Source organism: Lactuca sativa, chromosome 5 (assembly GCF_002870075.4).
Source record: "Lactuca sativa cultivar Salinas chromosome 5, Lsat_Salinas_v11, whole genome shotgun sequence".
Lineage (NCBI taxonomy): Eukaryota > Viridiplantae > Streptophyta > Magnoliopsida > Asterales > Asteraceae > Lactuca > Lactuca sativa.
The window spans coordinates 329,409,447-329,427,336 of NC_056627.2; the positions used below are offsets into that span (position 1 = coordinate 329,409,447).

A 17,890-nucleotide genomic window follows, 5' to 3' on the forward strand; every position below is an offset into this window, starting at 1 on the left:
GCTCGGATCGTCGTCTATCCGCGTAACTCTTCTGGCGACTCTAGGCTGTCAGTAATCTCTGTCTGACCTGTTGGATCTGCTCCGTTGTCTTAAGCACTATCTCAGTGCTACCCATCACTCGCTGCTCCACCTCGCCCCAACAGATAGGGGTCCTACACTTCCCATAAAACAGCTCAAAGGGAGGCATACCAATGCTCGAGTGGTGGCTGTTGTTGTAGGAAAAATCAGCCAAGGGTATGTATGAATCCCAACTTCCACCGAAATCCATAACACATGCTCGGAGCATGTCCTCGAGCATTTGAATCGTCCGCTCACTTTGACCAAACATATATCTCCGCCAGCTTCTCTGTAGAAGAACTCTCACTGATAGCAAGGAAGTGAGTGCTCTTCGTCAACCGATCCACAATCACCCAAATTGCATCAACACCCCTCGCGGTCCTCGGCAATTTGGTGATAAAATCCATAGAAATCTGTCCCCACTTCCACTGAGGAACCTCTAATGGCTGCAGCTTGCCATGCAGATGCTGATGCTCGGCCTTAACTCAGCGACAGGTGAAGCACCTCTCCACTACCCACACAACATCCCTCTTCATACAGGGCCACCAGTAATCTCTCTTTAGGTCCAAATACATCTTAGTGGCCCCCGAATGGATCGAGAATCTTTGATTTGCGCCTTCTCCATCAGTATGGTACGCACCCCGCCCGAAAACGACACCCAAATCCGACCATGAAAGGTCATAAGCCCCCGACTATCGGTAACAAACTCGGATACCTGCCCAGTCACCCGCTCTCTCTTGCGGTTCTTCGGTCTCACAGCCTCTTCCAGGGCCTCTCGGATGGTATCCAACACCGGAGTCATCACCGTCATCCTCAAACGAATATCTCGTATCAGGGCACTCTAGGCCCTGCTTCTTAGGGAATCGACTACCACATTAGCCTTGCCCGGTAAGCTTTGCAGAAGTGAAATCCTCCGTCACTAACTTCCACCAGTCCTTTGCTCCCAAGCGAAGCTGGTTCAGCGCGAACCGTATCCTCAGATGCTCCAGACATGAACATGTGTAGAAGCATCCCTTAATGTCAGAGATCCATCTCATCACAGCTATCGGATCCCGAGTCCCATCAAACTCTGGTGGCTTCGTGTTGCTGAACTCCTGGTACAACAACGAGTCACCCCCTATAGCCTGGCAGCGGTGGTCGCAGCAACAGCAGCATCAGTAAGAACAGTGTACCGCTCATCAAAAGTCTCGATCAGCGTGGTCTTGATAGACCCAAACATCTTCGATATCTCAGATCGGATGTCCGCATCCACCTCCTCATGAATCATCCTGTGAATCTCCTCATCGCTGACACCGCTGCTCTCTGGAGTGTGGCGCGTACTCACCATGATGTCTCTGAAACACAACACAAAAGAAATCAGAGACCCGCTAGAGTATCCTCGCACTCGATCACTCAACCCTACTTGTTCCTTAGTACCCTAAGGCTTCTTACTTGGACTGCTCACTGATCCGGTGTTTCCAGTAGTACGGGCCCTATACTACTTTCCACACCGCATCAGCATTCACCCCAAGTCCTCCTCCTAGTATCCCAGATCACAAGTACTCTATATCTCTCTACGCACCGGCTACTCTCCAGTAGGCCATTCATAAGCTCCTCACAGTTACCTACTCGCTCTCGAAATATCTCATAGCAGTAGTAATCTCCTAGGCTAACACATCACAAATCAGGCCACTCTAGTCCTAGATATGAATACCTAGCCTACTCTAGCATGCATAGCATATCACATAATATCTCATAACACATAATGTAAGGGTATTTTGGGAAATCACCGTTCGGGTGCTGGCTAATCGTACACACTTCTCCGCTCTGCCTTTCTCAAAATCTTTTACTCTTTTAGAAAAAATTGTTTCTTTTATGAAAAATTTCCTCAAATCCTCAGTTTGAGTTCAAATACGCCCAAAGGTGCATCCGAATCCCTCAAACTAAGGCTCTGATACCAACTTGTAACGACGTGAAAATTTAAAACAAATTTTCATTTTTCAAACCACATAAAACTCATATAATATTCTCAAATCTCATGTTCATTAAATGTCATCGTAATAAAACATATCCCAAGATCACAAAATACAATCCTCTATCAATGTGTACGGATCATGCCGACGCCTTCCTGCGATCCTCGGTAGTACCTAAAACACATAACACATAACACTGTAAGCATAAATGCTTAGCGAGTTCCCCAAAATACCACATACAACACATATTAGCCACTCGAAGCTATAACTCTGTATGACCCTCTAGTCAGTGTGTCTTAGTGGGACCCTCCAGTCCCATAACTATGGGGACCCTCTGGTCCTAACTCTGTGGACCCTTTGGTCCTAACTCTGTGGACCTTCCGATCCTAACTCTGTATACTCTGAATCATACATAGAACAAATCACATAGAAATAATGCAGTGTATCACATCATATAAATAGCATACAAGATACTCTGTCACATAACTCTAATTACCACTCTTGGTAAAGTATAGTGAGAAGACTCACCTCGGGTAACTCGGATAAATCTCAAACTCGATATATAGATCTAACCTTCGCCTAATCACCTAAAATAAATACTCATAATCAATACGACTCTCAAAGGCTAGACTAACCCTTTTCTAAATTCTCTTAGAAGGGTAAAATACCATTTTACCCCTCTAATGGTTCAACAGTCCAAATATTGATTAAACCCTAAAAGTCAACGAAAGTCAACCCTCCAGAGTACGCGGCGCGTAACAACTCTGTACGCTGGGCGTACTCTGATACTTCACAGAATCGGGGAGCTCAATCCCCTACGCTATGCGTACTGGGAATATGCCCAACGTAAGTCCCAGTCTTGTACTCTTTTTGATTTTTGGTCTTAAACGGTTAAGACATAAGCTCAAATTCCAGATCTGACTATTCTAAGGCCACTTAATCCATAAAGTCAAAACCTTTAAGCCTTTGCATGGCTGTAAAGGTCACCAATCACTCCAAACACCTTTCCTCTTTCCTCATTAAGCCCTTATCTCATGCGTGACTTAATTTTCACGTCCAAGATTGGATTTTTATGAACCTACAACACATATTACACTGGAATAGGGTAGATCTAAGCTTATGGAGACCCTTTGCTCATAAAGTCTCCACCTTGGAACCAAAAACCCTAAAAATGGGTCCATAAAGCAAAAATCAAAGATGACAAGGAAAGCTTTGAGCTTTTTACCTCCAAGTGAAGCTCCAACCTCTGTAGAAATCGGATCTAAGCTTGTCCTCCAACTTCTAGCTTCCATAATGGCCTCCTCTTCTTCTTCATTACCACAAAATGGCACTTTCAAGCTTAAGAACACACACAAGCTTATAACGGGGTTTTGCTCTCTTAGGGTTTCACTCTCTAGATTATGGTGGCTGGGGTAAGGACCATATCATTCCTTTTATAACCCTCAAGTCTCATTTAGGGTTTTGCATCTGAGCCAATTATGCCCAACGTACCTAATTGAGTCCGTGTCCATAATAAGCGCATGAGTACGTGCAACATACTCTTCAGTACGCCTAGCATACTCGTTTGCAACATTTTTCACTTAGGGGCTAAACTTGACAATTTGGTAAAGAAGAAGGGTTAAATAGATGTACCTGAATTTCGGGATGTTATAAAAAAGAAAGATGATGGATGGAATTTAGAAGTTAAGAGATAAATAATATAGTAGAACTTGTCAAATTCCTTATTAGTTGTATCGATATAATTTTTATTTGGTTGCTATGATTTATATGATGCTTAATGGTAACACCCAATGTTTTAATCATAATTCATAAATGTAGCTTGAATTTAATGAGATAGTTGATGTATATGTTAGAGGGAGCTTGAATTGCTCGGAATGAATATCCACCACAAGTAAATTTGATGGGTACTAGTTCAATTGGATAGCTCAAAAAGCTCTAACTATTAGTTAGATCCTTGCTTAATGAAGTTATTTCGATTCAAAAACTAATATAACTAAAAATATATATTAGAATTATGTTTGATAAAATACGTTCAACTCTAATATTAAATATAGATAAGATTCCAAATACTAATACACATATAGGGTTGAAAATAACTTCTTACAATCATCAAGTCATTCAATTCAATAATATCTTAACCTTTAACACGTTCTTGTCTAACATAGTTGAAGCTTCTTGACACATGCTTAATTAATTAATCCATGGGACGAGAAGAAGGACTAATGATGGATGCATGATCGTTTAAGAAATAAAATATGATTTTGGGTACTTTAAAATTAAAATAACTAAATCAAAAAAAAATTAATCCTTATAAATCCTTTTTCTTTATATTATAAATACGCAAGTTGATAAACAAAAAATGGATAAATACTAAAAGGCATATGGCAAGTGGATCAGATACGCGTTGAAAAAGAAAATAACTATTTTATTGAATATTGGTAACTTGTTTAATCAAAAGTTTTCATATAATAGAATAAAATCAAAAGTCTAAAAGTTAATAAATACAAAAATATTCTATAATGAAAAGTTCAAAACAGTATCTTGGATAATTTAATCGTCAAAAATCTCAATAGCTTTTTCCTTAAATATAAATTAATGAAACGATATTAACTTTTACATGTATATTATATATTTTTTTTATAAAAATTTAGAATTTTCTTAGAGACAAAGAATGTAAATAATAATATATTGTTTTCAATTTACATGAAGAGTTAATATGGTTTTTCAATGACAATTTATTTATAAAATAGCTAAATGATTACACAATATTAATATTTGGTAAAAATATTTATTTTGCTTATGTTGTAGAAGAATTAAGTTTAAAAAAAAAATCATTTGCATTATTTATATAAATTATAAAGTGTAAAGTATAAACTGCATAAATATATCTCACAAATCGCAATATTTCATATTCCCATTTGAAAATTAAGTTGTAATATGTGGTGGCTTTGAAGTTTTATTCAAATGGCATTTTCGTAATAATATTCCCATTTTTTTAATATATATATACTTCACAAATAACCTCTTCTCACAAAATACACATATCATCGCTTACTTCAAACCCCCCCTCTGAAAAATCATCATGTCTGGATACCCCCATAACACACCGGGATACGGTGCTCCACCGTCATCACAGCCATACTCCTCCGCCCCTTACGGCGCCCCAGCTCAACCCTACGGTGCCCCAGCACAACCTTACGGCGCTCCGGCCCCAGCACAACCCTACGGCGCCCCTGCACAGCCCTACGGCGCATCACAGCCTCCACATGGTCACCCTCAACAATCCCCTTACGCACCGGTAGCCAGTCCATACGGCGCACCACCGCCTTCAGCCCCTTACGGCGCACATCCAGAAACTAAACCGCCAAAAGAGAACAAACCCTCATCCTCCCCCTACGGTGCTCCTCAACCCGGCGGTGGATACCCACAGGCACAGGGTGGATACGGCAGCCCGTTTTCGGCTCTTTTGCCGTCGACGTTTCCTCCAGGAACAGATCCGAACGTGGTGGCGTGCTTCCAGGTCGCCGATCAGGACGGAAGTGGAATAATTGATGATAAGGAATTGCAGAGGGCTTTGTCTTCGTACAATCAAAGCTTCAGTATTCGTACTGTTCATCTTCTTATGTATACCTTCACCAACACGAACACTAGGAAGATCGGTAAATCCCTCTCTCTCTAGAATTTCACTTTCTCTCTCACACACAAACACGTACTGGTTTTGCTTGGTTGCGTTTCGTTTCCGATCGCCCATTGAATTAGAGGTGAAACGTGTCGTCCGCCGCGTATTTTAGTAGATGTCGTTTGAATTTGATGGGACGGAAAACGCGTTTGACGGGCCCCACTGTAGTACTCCACGTCAGCATCGTGGGCCCGGTGTTAGATAAACAACTTCACTGCAAAAGTCACCATCTACATCAGACCCTATTTTAAAATTTAAAATCGTGGTACTATGATTATTATAGTTTATAAAAATATTTTAATTATTTATAATTAATGACTGTTAAACAATGTATTATTTATAATTAATAATCTTCAGTGCCGGTCAAATCTCTAAGTCAATCCTGTATAATTTCGGGTATTTTTGAAAAATAATAATAACTGATACCCGATCCGAGTTGCATTTTTGGGTATTCAGGTTAGGGAAGACCGGGTTTTAATCTGGGTCGGGTATAAGCAGTTAGATTTTTCAGCAGACAATGTTTTAATATAAAAAATAAAAATAAATTAATTAAATTATTTAACCCTCGTATTGATTTCAGGACCGAAAGAATTCACACAAGTGTTCTACAGTTTACAAAATTGGAGGGTGAGTCTTAATACTTCTTCTTTCTCCATTATCTCGCTTTTTTTTTAAAGATTTTTTGTCAGATCGAATTTCTTATATTTATATATTTGCAGGCAAATTTTGAGAAATTTGATAGAGATCGCAGTGGGAAGATCGATCAGAATGAATTGAGAGAGGCGCTGATGAGTCTAGGGTTTGCAGTTTCACCTGTTGTTTTAGATTTGCTGGTTTCCAAGTTTGACAAGACTGGTGGAAAGAACAAAGCTATCGAATACGACAACTTCATTGAGTATGTTATTATTTTATATTATATAATTTTATATTTTCCTTATTTTGTTTAATCGTCTCTAATGGTTTTTTTTATTTCATGTTCCCATTGTTCCAGATGTTGCTTGACTGTTAAGGTATGTATATCCAACTTAGGCCGACTTTTTATTTATTTATTTTTTTTCTATTGCACTTTTGGTTCTTATTTGAGTTTTGTTTTGTAACGTTTTGTTCCAAATTAAATGACTATATTTTTTGGACCAAAAGGACATATGAATTTGTTGTTTATATGGTGTGTTTGTTGATGATTTCAGGGACTAACTGAAAAGTTCAAGGAGAAGGACACGGCATACACGGGGAATGCAACGTTCACATATGAAGCGTTCATGTTGACCGTTTTGCCCTTTCTTATTGCTTAGGGTTTGTGTCTACAACAATCTTGTTTAAAATTAGGTTTGAGTTCCTATGGTAAATCAACCTTGCTTGTTTTTTTTTTCTTTAATGTTCCATGTATTTTCAACTTTCTCTGTGATGTTTTGGTTGCTAATAAAATGTTTCACAACTTCTTAATGATTGACGTAAAGGGTATATGGGTAAAGTTGCAAAAGTTTGTAGGTTTGAGTTTTGAGAAGGGATAATGACTTAGAAGGGTAATAAGGTTTTCAGTTTGTCCGTATTAGGTTATTAAAGTTTTTTTTGTGCGTATTAGATCAATATTGTTGTTATTACTGTTTAGAAATAGTCTTTTTACCGGTTAAAACCGGTAAAATGACTATTTTTAAACGGTAATAACCCCTTCTTCCGTTAATAAGCCTCGTTTTATTTAACGGAAGAAGGGGTTAAAAATGACGGAATAAATTTCAGGTTGTCACAAAAGGCCTCTTGGATTATACGTTCTTAGCACATCTTTTATTTTTAACCTTATAACCAAAATTACATAATCAACGACTTAAATCCACTTCTAATGATCATAAGCACAACTTCTAAGAACCATATTAACACATACGATGTATATCAATTGAACTCGGCATTCAAGATTTCATGATTATTTTTTGTTTTGACCAAAATACCCTTATATATTAGAATTTACATACACTAATAATCATTCAAAATTTTAGGGATTTTATCTTATCTTGTAAAATTTAATCTATAATAGAAAAAAAATCTCGCAATCTACTTAAGTTATTCTAAAGGGCAAAGTCATGGTTGTGAGAATTCTTTGCCAGCCGGCTTGGTTGTGTACTATTTTTGATTTATTATTATTATTATTATTATTATTATTATTGCATTCTATGATTTCCACCCAACATCGGTTATGGGAAGCCTAGTCGGTTACGGAAAAATGACACAAATGTCATATAAAGTTTTTAAGGTTGGCCGATTCACTCCCTAAAATTATTTTCTGGTTTTATGGTGGGGGTATAAGGTAGGTTACAACATGTTTTTTTGTTCGATTTAAAGTTTTAATAGCCAGAACACCATGCAACAGTGACCATTTAGACAAAAAAAACAAAAAACTCACATTAAGCCCTGATAAAGCCAAATAATAAGTTCATGTCATTTAAACCAAAACTCATAAAATCGACTTCAATTGATACTCCCGTACTTGATGGGAAAACCAACTCATCTGAAAGGAACAATACCCCCATAAAGCCAAAAATTAACTTTAAGGACTGAAATGATAGAAATTTTGTAGGACATATGTGTTCCCTTCTATATTATAGTTGTCCTTATACAAATAACTATAGCAAATTCAGAATTAAATCATTTTTATCCATTGACTATTTACTACTGGATATCTAATATATCGAATTGGATACATAAAATATCTATTCAATTTTGCCATAGATTTTACATCTAATCACATCCACCAAAATAATATTGATAAATTATCTGAAAGCATACATTTTAAAATGTAAATCAAAGATTCAAATTTGAAATTTCTAATGAAATTAGACAAGTATTTTAATTGCATATCCAGTTGATGGTGTGGAGGTTGGTCGGGCTTTTTAACTAATTAGAAAAATAAATATAAAATTGAGAAAATGTAAAATAAGTAAGCAGATAAAAAGGGGTAATGTCGTTTTTTTACATGCATTTAATGGAGTCATTATAATGGTAAGGATGAAGACTTAGAGACCAAATCTTATGGAATTTGAAATCATGAGGACCAGTCATATCAGTATCTTAAAACTAGGACTAAACCTGTAGAAAGATGTATAAATGAGGGACTAAAACAGAAACTAATTAGAAAGGGTAAATTTCTACCCTGCTTGTGGCTTAAGGTTTTTGTCTTTGTGATGTGGTTGTGAGGAAGAGAGCGATGGCGGCATCAAATGATCTTCAAGAAGCCCTAAAACCCTTTTATCAAAGAGCTTCTGAGGCAGAGGTTAGCAGTAATCCTTCACTTCTATTCAATTAATACATCGTTTTAATAAGTAGCTTTATAAGCTAATAAGATCTTTTTCTGCATAAATTCAAAGAAAGTCTCAGATTTTGTTACTAGCTCTTAGTCTGTATTCATTTACATAAGAATTCGGATTGTATGTATGCGTAAATATACACCCTAGGAACGAGTCCTGCTACATCATACTTATTAGGGTTTAGGGTTTGTGTTTAGCCTCGAATATAATTTCACTTGGATTAACCTCAGAATGCAAAAATTCTGATACATTTGAATGTTTTCACTAAATAAAACCGAAAATACCAATTTTGTAGCCCTAAATGAAGGAATTTACATGATTGAAGCATCTTTTATTGTATTGGGGCACTATCTGTGATCAATACTGCTATATGCATTATATTATATTACATACTCTGTCTTCAAGTATGCATATTAATGTGATTTTTAGCCTTAGAACATAATTGAATAGAATTATCTGATTAGCTTGTGTTTAATCTAAAGGAACGTTTGGCAAGACTTGAAGCTGCTTTTTCTACAAGAAAAGGTTGGTTCTTTAGTTTCTTACTCAAGTAAAATACAATAGTTAAGCACAAAAATGTTATTTTTATGTTAATTTAAGTTTATAATAGAAAATAGTTATTGTTTAGTTTTGGAAAATAACAAAAATAAGTAATTAGTATTTTGATTTTTAACAAAACATTGGTGATTTGGTGTTATAGAATAGTTGATAAATACTTTTATAACTAATTAACTAATAAGTAATAACTATAACATATCATTCCATTCCATCATTATTTTGGTAGAATAAATCATTTGATTCCAACATTTTTTTACCCGTTTCATTTTTATGGGATTTGGTAGCTGCAGACACTGGAAATGAGGAACTATTAAATAAAGTAGCTCAACTGCAAAGAATGTTAGAAGATGAAAAAGAAAAGGTGAACTATTGTAGTACTACCTTCATTTTAAAAATATGCAATGTTTTATTTGACACGTATTTTATATAGAAAAGCTCTCTAAAAAGTAATAAGTATTTATCGATCAAAGAGTATATAATATCTTGTCATTTTTTTTTATAACTATAATCCAGGCTTTGAAGGAGGCGCAAAAGGCTAGTGAAGAAAATGCAAAACTCCGTTATCGTATAACTCATCTAACAAGAGCATTACAGAAGGCTGATAGTGATTTAGCTTCGAAATAAAATGAGTAAAAAATAGTTAAATCTTATATTAGTTCAATGATTTTTGATGATAGGAGTCCGAAACATGCTTGTTGTAAGGTGAAATGGTTCCAAATTGATTCAAAGAACAATGTATTGCAATTTAATTGGGTTTTAGTGTTGGCATTTGGCAACAATAAAAAGGGAAACAGACTTATTAAAGTAATTAACTTTTCGGTTTGTTCACATCTAGGTAACTATTTTTTTGTATCATCTAAGTAATGAACTTTTTAGAAGTGTTCACATATGACCATTATGACCGGATGGTCATATGTGAACACTTCCAAAAAATTCATTACCTAGATGTATACAAAAAAAAAAAAGATAGTTACCCAGATGTGAACAAACCGAAAATGTAAGAATAAATTACACGAATCGTCCATGTGGTTTGGGTATTTTGTGCGTTTGGTCCCTAACTTATTTTTTAACTTGGATAATCTCTACTGTTTATTTTTGTTGTGTGTTTGGTCCTATCTTACCTCAAAAGACTGTGCTCTTTTGAATTAATTTTCTTATTTATGTATTTATTATTTTATATATTAAAAAAAATTAATAGACCTGACATATCTGTATCTCTTTACCCTAAACTTGAAACCACATTTGAGAAATTTAAGCTGGGTTCCACCGGTTACCATTCCATCTCTCATTTTCTTCAACTTTTATTTCCCTTCCATCTATAGTGACATTGATGTCTTCATCGACTTTTTTTTTTGGTCCTTTAACTGCGGCGAACCACCGTGGAAAATTCAATGAAGAGATAGTGGGTTGTGGTGTTGGTTCGTCGGAGTTGAAAGACCAGAAAAAGAAGAGATGGTGAAGACGTCGATGTCACCAAAGATGGAAAAGAAATAAAAGTTGAGGAGGATGAGAGATGAGATAGTGACTGGTGGGACCTTGCTTAAATTTCTCAAATTTGGTTTCAGGTTTAGGGTGAGGAGATATAAATATGTGAGGTTTATTAATTTTTTTAAATATATATATATATATATATATATATATATATATATATATATATATATATATATATATATATATATATATATATATATATATATATAAGAAAATTAATTAAAAAATAAATTAAAAATGACATCTTTTGAGGTAAGATATGGACCAAACGCACAAAACAGTAAGGATCATCTGAGTTAAAAAAATAAGTTAGGAACCAAACGCACAAATTACCCAAACCACAGTGGTGTAATTTACTGTTACATTTATGGTTTGTTCACATCTTGGTAACTATTTTTATTTTTATTTTGTACACATTTAGGTAACAACTTTTTGGATGTTTACATATGACCATTATGACTAGATGTAACCTGCTATAGCCGGTCATAATGGTTATATGTGAACATTTCCAAAAAGTTCGTTACCTGGATGTGTATTAAATAAAAGATAGTTACCCAGATGTGAACAAACCGAAAAGTTAATTACCATAATAAGTTTATTTCCTCAATAAAAATTGCCACACATTAGTTGTTGTCTACTTATAGGCCGAACGTGAGGGTGGGACGTGTGTGTGTTGGGGGGAGAGAGAGAGAGAGAGAGAGAGAGAGAGAGAGAGAGAGAGAGAGAGGTGGTTAAATATTTATCACCTAACGACCAAGTATTAATCAGGGCCGTTCCAAATATATTTTGAGCCTGGATGAAAGAGGAAAAAAAGCCCTTAAAACATATAAATTTCATCAACTGTTTTTATATTAACTTAATAATTGAAAAAAATTACTTATACTAGCTTCTAAATATAACATTTTCGATTATAAAAGCCTATATATTAAAAAAAAATACTTCTTTTAGTTTTTTGAAATGCAAAGTCATTGAGAAATCATAGGCCGAACGTGAGGGTGGGATGTGTGTGTGTTGGGGGGGGGGGGGGGGGGGGGGGAGAGAGAGAGAGAGAGAGAGAGAGAGAGAGAGAGAGAGGTGGTTAAATATTTATCACCTAACGACCAAGTATTAATTAGGGCCGTTCCAAATATATTTTGAGCTCGGATGAAAGAGGAAAAAAAACCCTTAAAACATATAAATTTCATCAACTGTTTTTATATTAACTTAATAATTGAAAAAAATTACTTATACTAGGTTCTAAATATAATATTTTCGATTATAAAAGCCCATATATTAAAAAAAAAATACTTCTTTTAGTTTTTTGAAATGCAAAATCATTGAGAAATCGATCGTGTCTAACATTATATTAATAAAGTCTGTAGACTTTTTGGACAATTTTAAAAGATAATTCTTGAACGGTCGCCTTTATCGCTCGGTCTCTGGGACGGGTCTGATCCTAATGATATTTGGTTAAATATTTATCATCTAATGACCAAAATTTAATCATGTATTAACGACTAATTGCCTACAAAACATCGTAATCAAAGTTTATATATGGCCTTAAACGTATTATTTTATTCATTACATGGTTTCACTATTATCATAGGAAGGCAATAGAGCAAATTAGACATTATTGGGAGCTTGCATGCAAAAGTTACAAAAGATACATGATAACTGTGTAATTACCCTGGTCGAATGGTATTATGCCTTAGATTCCACTCGATCGAATGGATCGTTTAACAATATAATTATAAAAGGTTTTTTTGAGCCTCTAAAACATGACCAATTCAATGCTAACCTCTTCTAATCCAATTCCAACAGACTAATGCGATTATATTACATTCAACTACCACTTATAAACCCTAATTAACATCCTAAATCACATCATTAACATGGTTGATTTATAATTTAAAGAGGTCATCATCGTGCTACTCCGTATCATAACTTCGAAACACCATTCAAGACTTAGACCAAACGGAGTGGACTGCGACTGAGGCCTTAGTCTGGTGGCACGTAGGTGCAAACACTGCCCCTAGGTGCGGTAGAGTGATACCTCGATTATTTGTATATATTTTAGCAATCGTTTTCTTTTACTTTTAGTATTTTTAATATTCTTTTTGCATTAAATCGTTAGATTTATTGTTTTGAATATTTTTACTCGTTTAAGCAATTTTTGTGCAGATTTGTACGAGCAATATGGTATTTTGGAGCATCGTTAAAGCCATATTGAATTCCTTGCAACCACGATTGAAGTCTCGTAGCAAAATCTGGAAGCGAAAAGAAAAACAAAGCGATATAAATTAATTTTTCGGATTTTGACAGCTTTGCGCGGCTTTCTTCAAGCGATCAGACGGAGGGGCAAACGATGTCCGATTGAGCTGGAAATTTACAGGAGTCTTCATAACTCATCAATCTTCGACCTCACCTAAAGGAAATTAATTCGGACAAGTTTTGATATAATTTTTGGCTTCGTGAACATCAGGACACAAAGCTGCCAGCATCAAATCTTGACAGCCCAATAGAGCAAATTTATTAACCCATATTTGAATTCCAGCAGCCCATTATCTTTATTATATCAGCAGCCCCCAAAAAAAAAAGAATGGCAGCCCATTTTAAGAATAGCCCACTTTGGAACTCCTTGTGTGCTGGGAAGTGAAGCGCAACATCAAAAAAAACACTAGGGCATCTTCATTCTTCCGCCGGCAGTGGGGAGATTCAACGCATATGGAGAGTTGACTCTCTGTTATTGGTTAACTCATTTATTTTTCTTTATTTTTGGAACATAGCAATTATGATTTACAATCATAATTTGCTAATGAGTCATTTATCTTTGTAATTAGATTAGGTTAACTTTTGTATTAATACTTGGATTATGGATGAAGTTTTTGGAGCAACAAGAAGTGACGATTTCAAGAAGCTTTGTCATCTTTGTTTCGTAATCGGTATTGGTATAATTTCTATCATTTTTATTGTTATTATTATTTTGTGTAGTTAATTTTTATTTTCAATATTGGGTGAATCTATGGAATAATTAATTGATTAGGAATAGTTTTGTGTGGTTTTGATGGTATGCTATGAAAATATTTTCTAGTAAAACATCTATTTATGTTCATATGTCTTTAATCATGCGTTTATATATTTGAATAGTTAATTAGTTGGTTAATTTTTTGATTACGTAATAGACCATCAAATTAACAAGTGACAAATGGTTCTTGTGATTGCTTATCTTTCACACAATCTTGAAAATATTTTCTCCAATATGGTAGTAAAACATTTTGATTCCTCTTGGATTTGGTGACTTTTAAATCTTAATGCTAGTTAATTTTCATTAATTACATGCTTCATGGAAATTGTGACTTTAACTAAGAAAATGTGTTATGAGCTTCTCTAACCATTGTATTAACTAAGAAAAGTCTAGGTGATCTAAAGCTTCTTAGATTGCTATAGCCAAATTAGTATCCATTAAACTCATTGCACCACAAAATTATGATGATTAGTCAACTAATTGAACTTGTGATTTATACCGATATTGGAATGTTTTATTTTATAGATTTTGTATTTTTTTCCATTTTTGTTATTTTTGTAAATTAGTTTTTATCGCATTTAACGTTTTGAAAACCCTCATATCATTATATATATATATATATATATATATATATATATATATATATATATATATATATATATATTTTTATTTCGTAGAAACTGAATGCATAGATTTCATTCGAACCAACCCTGTGGATTCGATCCCTATTACCGCTACTACAATTCATTTATGTATATTGTCGTAATAAGGTTTTTTTTTTATTTGGTGGTCTCGAAGCCCACCATAGAGTTACGGCTGAGGCCGCACTATGGCTGTGGGAGGGAGCGCTTCTCGGATGATTTTGATTGGCTAATGTTCTTTACCGTTGCAAACGGTTAAAATTAAAAAAAATTATATATATATATATATATATATATATATATATATATATATATATATATATATATATGTATTACTAACACTATAAATACATTACCATATTAACCAAAATAACTCACAAACACTTCATTTTTTTTACCATCTTCTTCATTCTAAAACCTACAAAAATGCCATCCTCCAAAAATCTCTTCAACCAATAAAAACACCCATTAAAAAACCACAACTCCAATACATTCACTCGATTAACCGTTTTATTCGCCCCCTTTCTACTACTATTCCCTATTTTCCGCAACATATCCAACAACCACAATGCCCTATACAACCATTTCCAGAAACACAACCACAATTTGACCTAAATTTTGATCCTTTTGATTTTGATTCTCAACTAGAGTTTGTTCCACAAACATAATCACAACCATAAACACCCATTTCCGAATCCGAACAAGAATTTGTTCCACAAACTCAACCCTTTCAACTAGGAAATAAAAGAAAAGAGAATGCGGAATCTAAAATGTGGAAACTTCAAGAAGTGTTAGTATTAGCACAATCATGGATTGACGTTTCAGAGGACGCAAAGACGGGAGGGGACCAAAAACATTATCGTTTTTGGATGCGTGTTAGAGCTAGGTCCCATAAAGGAATGAACCTACAACCATATCGTTCTAAACATCAAGTCTACTCAAAATGGGGAAAGATGAACAAAGACGTTATGTTGTTTAACGATTTGTATAACAACATGAAACGACAATGAAAAAGCGACGAAAGTGACGATGTGATTTTGGAGAAAACTTTTAACATTTACCAAAAAGAGCAAAAGAAGACTTTTAAGTTTTTTGAACTTTGGAATCTACTCAAAGGCAACAAAAAATGGCAAAATCTAAAAACAAGTGATAAGCACATTGATAGTGGATCAAAACGGTTAAAAACTTCCGAATCTAAATACACTTCATTGGATGCTCGTGTTGGTTTCGACCTCAACAAGGATGAGCCCATTCAAGTGTTACCACCTCCCGACCAATGGGAAGGGACAAAACAAAAACAAAGGTAAGAACAAAGCGTCGGAATCGGATGACTCGAAAGAAATGGACGAGAATGTGCAAGGCATAAAAGATAGAATGAATAAATTTTTGCAACTTGCTACGCTGATCGTTTTTAATTTCTAGTTTTTATCCAAGTTTTTAATCTCTCTCTTTTTTATTTATTTATAAAGTTGTAGGTTTAAGCTTTCTAGTTTTTTATTTTCTAATTTTCTAGGATTTTTTTTAATGTCATGTTATTTTTTTTAAAGTAGTGTAATGGTTTTTATTTTTAATTAATGAAATATTTTGTTTTTAATTAAAACTAAAATTTTTATTTATTTAAAAATAAAAATAACTAAAGAAGTATGACGTCACTCCTTGTGTGTGATATGAAACTATACTTTTGTGGCAAGAAGTGACGTGCCTACACCACAGTGAAGGAAGTGCATTTTTTTGTAGCACCACTCTTTCTAGCACTACAAGAATATAAGCCTTTAGCGACGACGCTATTACCGATGACATTGACTTTTAACGGCGACAATTGCTAGAGTCGCCGCTAAAAGGCCCTGTCGCCGGTAATAGCGTCGCCGCTAAAGGATTATCATCAGAATCCACGTTTTCCCCATTTGTTACATCTCAGCCGTTTGATCAAGTATCCAATCCAACGGTTGGGGTCCATTTTCCGCACAAACATAATACTGACGACATTTTTGTTGCTGCTAAAGGTGTAAAAAGTCGCCGGTAATAGTTACCTAAAAAATGACGCGGTACCCTTCCCTCCGAATTGTCGCCGCTATCGCCTATTGTCGCCGGTAAAGCCCTGATTGTCGCCGCTAAAGGGTCTCGCAGATAAAAAAACGCACGTAGTTTGCTCATTTCTTCCCATTTTCCTTTTGTTTGGTGCTGTCGGCTCTTCCAATTTACACCGATTTTGTGTTCAATTAGCTGATTCCAACAACATATCTTCCCAACATTGTGTGAAATTAGGGACCAAGAGTGGTTTGGGCTTCTTGGGACCAATTTCTAGTTCCATCTATTGAAGAAAGGTAAGTTGAATTTCTTGTATCTCTTTGTATTTGTATGTTAATTTCGATTTCTAGTTGCATTTGATGATTAAATTGCAAGAAATTGTTCAATTTCAGTGTTTTTGGTGGTGTTGTATTTGGGTTTACGGGTGAGGGTATTTCGGGTGAAGACCAATTTTTCCGGCTACATATCTGTTGATTTCCGCCACTACAGGTTCTATTATTTTAATTTTTTGTGAATTTGGTATTTGTATGTGAAAATTATGTGAAAATTGCCATATGTGAAATTTGTGCGTATATTTGATATTTGTATGGATATATGTGAATTTGGTGTATATATGCCAATGTATGTGTGTTTGATGTATATGTGGTATATGAGTATTTGGTAGAAGTATATATGTGATGTTATTATCTATATATGTGAAATTATATGTGTTTGATATAAGTAGGATATTATTGTGTGTGTATATAAATGTATGTATGTTTGTTGTAAATGTGATATATGAATGTGAAATTTGTGTATAAGCCTATAAATAGGATGTTATTATCTATATATGTGAAATTAATATGTATTTGGTTTAAGTAGGATGTTATTTTGTGTGTATGTGAATGTATTTGTATTTGGTGTATATGTGGTATATGTATGTGAAAGTATGTGAATTTCATGCTCTTATGTATTATGTAAAAGTATTTGGTTTTGGTATAAGTAAGATGCTATAATTGAAAAAAATAAAAATAAATTATTGTTATAATTAGAAAAAAACACAAAAAAAATGTTATAAAATTGTTTAAAAACTTATATACAAATACTAGAAAGTTTCTAGTTTCTTCCCAAACAATTTTTGGTATAAAATTCTTTATTTAATATTTTATTCATTAAAAACTAATTGCTAAACATATTAAAAGAAA

The 17,890-nt window shown here is 34.5% G+C and overlaps 2 protein-coding genes across 3 annotated transcripts; both read left to right on the top strand.

Annotated features, from left to right (window-relative positions):
• The first annotated feature begins 5,027 nt into the window (after positions 1 to 5,027).
• Positions 5,028 to 7,131, top strand: LOC111889554 (calcium-binding protein CBP). The gene is made up of 5 exons (XM_023885698.3): positions 5,028 to 5,668; positions 6,269 to 6,315; positions 6,408 to 6,583; positions 6,680 to 6,698; positions 6,876 to 7,131. Exons 1-5 carry the CDS (start codon positions 5,092 to 5,094, stop codon positions 6,978 to 6,980), a joined length of 924 nt encoding a protein of 307 aa, XP_023741466.2. The 5' UTR covers positions 5,028 to 5,091; the 3' UTR covers positions 6,981 to 7,131.
• Positions 7,132 to 8,794: 1,663 nt separating this feature from the next.
• LOC111889555 (uncharacterized) lies at positions 8,795 to 10,301 on the top strand. Of its 2 annotated transcripts, none has more exons than XM_023885700.3 (4): positions 8,795 to 8,950; positions 9,467 to 9,509; positions 9,833 to 9,903; positions 10,056 to 10,301. In XM_023885700.3, exons 1-4 carry the CDS (start codon positions 8,885 to 8,887, stop codon positions 10,164 to 10,166), a joined length of 291 nt encoding a protein of 96 aa, XP_023741468.1. In that variant the 5' UTR covers positions 8,795 to 8,884; the 3' UTR covers positions 10,167 to 10,301. The 2 variants fall into 2 exon arrangements, with proteins under 2 accessions (XP_023741468.1, XP_023741467.1); XM_023885699.3 differs by having other exon boundaries at positions 8,797 to 8,950; positions 9,827 to 9,903.
• The last annotated feature ends 7,589 nt before the right edge of the window (positions 10,302 to 17,890 follow it).